The 7,415-nt window shown below is 39.0% G+C and overlaps 1 protein-coding gene across 1 annotated transcript; it reads right to left on the reverse strand.

Annotated features, from left to right (window-relative positions):
* Positions 1 to 566: 566 nt before the first annotated feature.
* Positions 567 to 6,612, reverse strand: atp6v0b (ATPase H+ transporting V0 subunit b). Its single transcript, XM_017425919.3, has 8 exons — positions 6,331 to 6,612; positions 5,403 to 5,451; positions 4,149 to 4,232; positions 3,027 to 3,104; positions 2,798 to 2,867; positions 2,585 to 2,636; positions 2,202 to 2,392; positions 567 to 2,089 (listed from the first exon to the last, which is right to left on the reverse strand). Exons 1-8 carry the CDS (start codon positions 6,413 to 6,415, stop codon positions 2,063 to 2,065), a joined length of 636 nt encoding a protein of 211 aa, XP_017281408.1. The 5' UTR covers positions 6,416 to 6,612; the 3' UTR covers positions 567 to 2,062.
* Positions 6,613 to 7,415: the final 803 nt, after the last annotated feature.

Genomic DNA, 7,415 nt, shown 5'->3' on the forward strand with positions numbered 1-7,415 from the left:
CAAGTTAACAAAACGAGTCTTTTGTTAAAATAGTCTTTGTATAAATTTATCTTGATATATTTTAAGGAGTTAGCACTTTAAAAGCTATAAACCAGAAAAAAAAGAACAATACTTACTTTTAAGTAAGTCCTTTACAGACAATAATGCATGCTAACAGGCTAACACGTTAGCCTAGGAGCTGTTTACCAAATTAGCCTACATAAAATAAGTTAATGTCATAAATTAACAGTAATATTACTTATTTAACTCATCAACAATGTCTATCCAAAATTGACTTTTTTTCATTTCATTGCAAATGGACTTCCTAAACCTTAAAAAGCTCTAATAATCGTTTTTTAGGCTTAAACAGTTTGTTTCCTCAGAGAAATGTTCAATATTTCTATTTCTTCATGTGTTCACCTGTCATGACAAATGCTGCTGTCTCTTGCGCCACCTGGTGGACATAAATAAGCACAGCAAGTGTCATAAATAAACTCAATTGTCGGCATCCTGATCAATATTTCAGAAAGCATGACTTTACCTTGGCTGAAAAATTAAAATGATCAATGAACAAAAAGAAACTTAGATGTTGATGAAATTGTTTTATTTTCTCAAGGACATATATGAAGCCAGAAAGTAAATCTGATTTTGTTTTTGACTTGCATGATGTCAAAAACGAGTTATTTTCTGATCACCGTCACATCAACATATAACGTACACACAGCACCATCTAAAAATCACTGAAAGTCTTGGGTTTCATACAAAGCCTCGGCCACCAAATCTCAGATCTCCATTTATGAGAACAATGTTTCTGTCAGATTAAATTAAAAAAAAAAAGGAGGTGTAAAAACAACAAAACTGGTCCGTCATCTCTGTGGAATTACAAATCAATATATTTGCCCTCTGTGTTCCGATCCGCTTCTTTTTCCTCTGAAATCTGAAAGCCAAAAAGTTTATAAAACTCAGACGAAATTACCCAAAACACTGAATACACACCACCATACCGCATCTGTGTTGTGGTGTTACAAGAGGCCGACGCCTCAACCTCACACACAATTTATGGAATGTTAGCAATAACTGGTAAACAATAAACAGATATTTTGCAGCAAAGTGCTGTGCATTTAAAATCATAGGTACAAAAAAAAACATCAAATGAGTATTTGCAGAAACTATTTTTTTTGTATCAGATAAAAGTGGATTTTGTGATGAAGCTTGGAGCAGCAGAGCAGCTGGGATAGTTTAAAATCTCAGTCGATTAACTAATTGATTCATACTTTTTACCCCCCGTTCTAAGATGGTGACACTAGACAGATCATTAACAAGGCCGGTAATGTTTTATGGTTTGTATAATTAAAATTAAACAATTATTTCTGCCTGGGAAGATGAACGGTTAAAGAAAAAAACCTCGGGTTCCCTATAAGCTTGTTTGATGCCGTTTGTTTTTCCTCATGTTTGTGCTCGTCTTGGGCAAAGTTTTACAACTTCAGAACACTTACGTTAAACTCCATCAACGTTTCCACAGCGCTCGAGAGGCATAAAAAGAAAAGAAACACTGCATGTGGGCCGTTGGTGTGGATTAAGGACCAGTTGATAATAGGCAATGAGCAGATACAGAAACAAAATCTGACAGACCAGGCGAGAAACAACAACCTTCTCATGCTTTACAGGAGAAAAAAAAACAAAAAACAAATCAAACATCCAGCATACACACGCACACACACAATATTTTCAAATACTCCAGCATAATTTTTAACTGCCATTCAACGAGAGTGGTCAAAAAGATGCCAACTTGGCTGAAAATGATCGAATTTTCACAGCTTGAAGCTACAGAGGACTTGTTCTCATCACCGTTCAGTTATTTAGCTCATCTGAGAAGGGACAAAGGGGAAGAAATTTACAAGAAAAATCACCTTTTCCCCCCCGTTTTTTCTCATACAACATCTGTTTCCCACTCATACATGAATGACAGTTAAAAATAAGACCAGGTAAATATAGACATTTAAATAATTTACGACATATGTACACAATAATCCATCTTGTTTTTCCAGCAGTAGCCTCCTCCTCCTCTGTGAGAGATCATCTTCTAATCGCCCATCTTTACTTTTGAGGTCTGAGAAGGAAAGAAAGGAAAAACAAAACAAAATAACAGGATCATCACTATGAACACATCATCTGAAAAGGAGGTGAGAGGAAGAAAAAAAAAGCAGCAAATCTCATTTTACCTGCAGAATGGCTACAATGACACCAAACAGGCCAATTGCACTGCCAAAGATTTCCACAATGAGGATCTTCACAAAGAGGCTGGCGTTCTGGGCGTCGGCCAGAGCTGCTCCGCTGCCAACGATGCCCACGCAGATCCCGCAGAAAAGGTTGGAGAAGCCCACAGTCAGACCGGCCCCAAACATGGAGTAACCTGGCAGGAACGGGAACAAAACGAGTCCAGGGATCACTACAAAGAAAACACTGTGGAGCTGCCTAGAAAAAAGGAACTATCTGCTTCTTATTACGATGGAAATGGTTGCAATGTCGACGTGTAATTTTATGCTGGATTTGTCAATCTAGACAAATGCTTGTTTTCAGAGCTGCTTCTCGGCTGTTTTCTTACCGGCCTGGTAATTTCGGGCTCCGATGGTCTCAGGGGTTGTTCCACTGAAGTTCTATGAGATGAGAGAGATTATTTTAAGAAACCCATCTTTGTTCTGCTTTCTGGATTATATTTCAGTTCTTCAGATCTCGAGCTTCGTTCTGATGACGCTCTTAGTTTATCTTGTTTATACAAAAAAAAAATTAAAAACAGGAGGAAAGAAGTGCTATTTACCTCAGCCATGTTGCTGATGACAATAGCCATGATGATCCCATAAATGGCAACAGCTTCACAGAAGATGATGCTAGAGAAAAAAACAGAGCAGAAAGAAAATAAATAAGACTTTTGAACGGGATTGGCATAAATAAAATGTCAAAAAACTTCAAGGCGCATGCTTTAAATGTGGGCTTTAAAGCTGGTGGACTTCCTGTGAAAGTCACATAAACAAAATGCCCCCACCCACCTGACCAAGTTTTTTGTTTTGATTCGTGGAGCCTTGACACCACCCCCAATGATGCTCGAGCCGGTGATGTAGATGCCCCTGGAAAAACACACGACGACGACGAAGAAGAAAAACAACAATTAGTACAACCATTTTTCGCATCAAAGAGTCATTAACTCATATAAAAGGTTTAAGAGGAGCCATGGTCAGAAGGCTGTTGATCATTTTCTTCAGCCAGAGTTAAATGTGACGCGCCTGAGGCCGGTCACTCGGCGTTTGCAGCGAATTTCCACGTAGTAACAAACAACTTCTGTGATACAATTAGTCATAGATGCATCCAAGACACGGCAATTGTCACAAAACCCCCTGAAGAGTGTTCTAAATGATCCATTTAAACCAACAACACTGCATATTTTACATAAGCCACATATTAAAGGAGGAACTGAATATTTGGAGTTAAAGAGAAGATTATTCTTGTCCACATTCAGCTAATTGTGAGGCGAAGCTTTCAACTTTACTTTACTTTCCTGCAAATGTATGGACGACAAATAAGAAGGTTCATCATATCGATTACCAGATTTACATTAGGAGACTTTTACAGGACCTGATAATACTCATAACTTAGAGTCTGTTTCAGTTCAGGCAGACCTGAACAACCTTTCAACTCTTTAACAGTTAAAGCTCTGCAGCATCGTGGGAAATTTATGGTTTTATTTGCAGCCATTGAGGAGATCCTGCACCGAGCAAGAGCAAAATAACCTTTTCTAACTGCCTGTTAAAGTAGCAAATTAAAACGAACTGAGTGCAACGTCTCTATATTTTCCCGTTTCATAAATTTAGGCTCGAAAAAAAAAAAAAAAAAAAAGAGAAATCAGAAAGTGACAGCTTGAGTACAAAGTAAAATGAAAACTCCCAAGATGGCGTAATAAGAGGCCATTCCTGCAACAGTACAGTGTTGTACATGTGGAACATTCACCGTTATTTTCTATTAAACTTAACTTTAAATTAGCAGAATCCAATATTTTGGGGGTAAATTTGACATTTTAAGACGAAATTGCCCAACTTTTCCTCCGACTGTCAAACAAAAATCTAAAACAGGCGTGAGCTTGTTTATTTCGCCCATGCTTCTTGTTAACCACTCACCAGGCGGCTCCCACCACGGACAGAGAGATGGCCAAACCGATGCCCAGATTGGCCCACATGAAAGGAGACGTCTCTGTCAGGAACCTGAGGGGTGAAAAAAAAAAAGTGCATTGAGTGAGGAAGAACTTCAAGCTCTAACAATCCCTTCTAAAACTACCGTCTAACCATCCAAGCGACACCGGATCGTCTTAGATTAGCTTCATCTTATCAGTGTTTAAATAAAACTCGGAGGGGAACGATGTTTCTCCCAGAATTAATGCCCAACATGTTCCATAACTGGCTGGATGAGATGAGATCAGGTCAGAAAACAAGAAACATGACGGGGGATCGACTCATTTCACTGCAAACATGAAAGAAGACACTGAAACCCTGAGCCAAAGTTTCGTTCGTGATAGATATTCAACTTAAAAAAAAAAAGAAGAAAGAAAACAGATATGACTGAACACTGCAGCACCATACTTGTCCCAATTCAAAGCTCTCCATTTACAGGAAGGAGGTGACAGATGTCCCAGATTTCTCTGACATTCCTGCGAGGAGCCGCATTTTGTGTCCAAATAATCAGACTGTACAACATTCAGGATTAACCCTAATACACTGATGTGTCCCTTTTTTTTTTTAAAGACAACATTTCAGGTACTGACTCATTGATAACAATCATCCACAATGTCCTGCAGATAAACCTGTAGACCGTGTGAGCCACACGCCACTCCAGATCGTTCCCACAACTAAACACAAGTCCCGACCTGCGCACAATCCTCTGGTGTCTAAAGCCAAGTGGCAACCACTAAACCTGTGAAAAGCATAAGCAGTCTCATGGCGCAAACCCTGAATCAAAAATGACATCAAATTTCAGAACAAAATAATAGTTTGGTCCATAAGTGTTATAAAAAAGTGAGAAAATCTGTCATATAACAGACGCAAAACTCCAAAAAGAGCCACAACATAAAACTAATGTGCAATATAAGGCAGGGGTTTTAAATGTGCCGCCAAAACTATGCTTCCAAAAAAATCTTGTTTTCCTATAAAATAACAGCTAGGTTGTTTATTCTCAGGAATCTTCAGCAAGAAAAACAAAAAAACAGGCATGTTTTCTTAGATCGGTGCAACGCAGGCAGGGGAGATGTTTTCTCGCAGCAACAGAGAACACACGGCATTAAAACTGTCCTTTTTTTTATAATACTTCAGCTTTCACTGCTCTGTGGTTCGTAAAAAGAGAGAGAAGCTAAAAAGAGAAGATATGAAAACAGTTCTCACCATGCCACATCGAAGCGGAATCCGAGGTCAAATATGGTGTAACAAATACCTGCAGGGAAACAGAAAGATGACAGCTGGCAGGTGAGTAAAATACAGCTGGTTTAAAGACGACTGATCCACCTGAATGTCACAGTTAATGAGGAAAAAACCCTTTCACTTCTTAACACATTGCTTCCAAGCTGCCAGACAGATTAAATTATTGCAATAAAGTTGGCCTCCCTGGAGGATAAATATAAATTCTTACAGGATGACCCAGAATCTTTTGCACAGTTCTGCATACACTGAAATGGTGGAAAAAACAGGTTGGAGCATCCGAGTGATGGCTCAGTTTCACGTGAAAACTGCTGTAGTTCCTTTTTTTAAAAAAAAAGAAAAAAAAAAGGTGTTGCAACCAAATGAGGACTGACAAGCTAACATTATATTTGTGTAATCTAAAGCTTTAACTACAAAAAAAAAGAATCAACCCAGTATTTAGAAATGACATCCATCGATTTAAATCCGAAACAAAAATCGCCACAACTTCTGTTCAAGTTAGCTCTTAGCCGCGGCTAGCATGGAACTAAAAAAGGGGGCTAGCAGGATGCTAAGGTGAGCGGTTTGTTATGCTTATAAAAAGGCACAAACAGGTAAAAATCTCCAAAGCAAGCTGCTTAATGGGTCTCCGGTTACTAACATCTGGAAACGTCCTGGCTTTCGAGTTGCAAATAAAATTAACAGCATCGAGCAGCTAGCCGACAAAACCGCAGCTCCAGCAAGTCCCAAGGTTTAGCCGGGTCCCACTGGTAGCCGCAGAAGGCAAAAACTCATTGTGCCACAAGACGACAGCCACCGACTAAATGAGGATTTTTCGTAAAGCTTAAACAGATATACAATTTTATTCACTGATTCCACCGTTGTGAGTAAATTATGCAACAATCTGTCACCTTACCTACGATTAGTATGGTACTCCAGAAGGCCAAAGTGACCCCCGTGTAAAGAATGGCGTGTCCGTTCATCATCCACTCCAGCAGCATTTATCCGGCGGTCGAACCTGCTAAGAGCAGCGGCTTATACTCGGCTCAAATTTAAAATCTGATGCCAGAGGGGCCAGGAGAACGATATATATCTAAACAAATCTGTGTCAAAAGGACGCCAGCTACCAGCGGAGGAGGAAGAGCATCAAAAGGAGAAGCAGGTGATGTCAGCTGACTCGGTTGGACTTAGCATGTGACTGAGGAGAGGAAGGCTGCGTTCGGTTTCTCCAACACCCCGTGAACCGAAAAATTCATTTATTCATCGTCTGCCACTGTCCTTCACAGCACTGAGAGCTCATGTGTACATTAAACACAGCACGCGAAAGAGTGAATTTTATAATCCGAGTCATAGATATTGTAAAAAAAGAAAAAAAAAATCCTAAAAGGCTGCATTCCAAACCAGAGTTTAACGCAATTCTCCAAGTGGCCACAAGGTGTCACTGTTGTAACACAAATCACGCAGTGAGGCGCTCACTGTAGATTTCTGTTGTCACGACTTTCACTTTCCCTCAAAAAACCTCTAAAAACAGCGATGTGCTACTGTTCAATCACACATTACATCTACAGAAAAACAAATATAGAGTTAATAAAAGCAACTCAAGACAAAATGAATAGAGATCAAGCAAGTAATATGCAATATGTCAGTGCTGTTTTGCTTTCATTACCTGAAAATTTTCTCTAGATATATTTATTGTGGCATTTACATCCTAGCTAATCATTGTATTAATAGGTTGCCCTCTACTAAACTGTCAGTAAATGCTGGGAAGACATAGTTAAATAAAGTATAACACATGGTTATGTTGGTTTTTTCTCTTGATTGCAGGACTGTAATGGTAAAAGTGCAAGTCATTCACAAGCACAGTTTGGAAGGGCTATTTTAAAAATGTAATTAGCAGTAAAAATGTTGCAAACATCCTCAAACATGCCTTCAGATTCGTCCCAACCTTTATTTTCTTTATTTTATTGTACGCTTTACACAGATTTTGTTTTCTAGTCTTCC

The sequence above is a fragment of the Kryptolebias marmoratus genome, linkage group LG20 (genome assembly GCF_001649575.2).
Source record: "Kryptolebias marmoratus isolate JLee-2015 linkage group LG20, ASM164957v2, whole genome shotgun sequence".
NCBI lineage: Eukaryota > Metazoa > Chordata > Actinopteri > Cyprinodontiformes > Rivulidae > Kryptolebias > Kryptolebias marmoratus.

Excerpts from the sequence above, each read along its gene's own strand:
- atp6v0b (XM_017425919.3), bottom strand. The coding sequence starts at position 6,415 with ATGCTGCTGGAGTGGATGATGAACGGACACGCCATTCTTTACACGGGG. Across the intron at positions 5,452-6,330 it reads GAGTACCATACTAATCGTAG|GTATTTGTTACACCATATTT; the intron begins GTAAGGTGACAG and ends GTTTCCCTGCAG. Across the intron at positions 2,393-2,584 it reads AGCCCGAAATTACCAGGCCG|GTTACTCCATGTTTGGGGCC; the intron begins GTAAGAAAACAG and ends CGTTCCTGCCAG.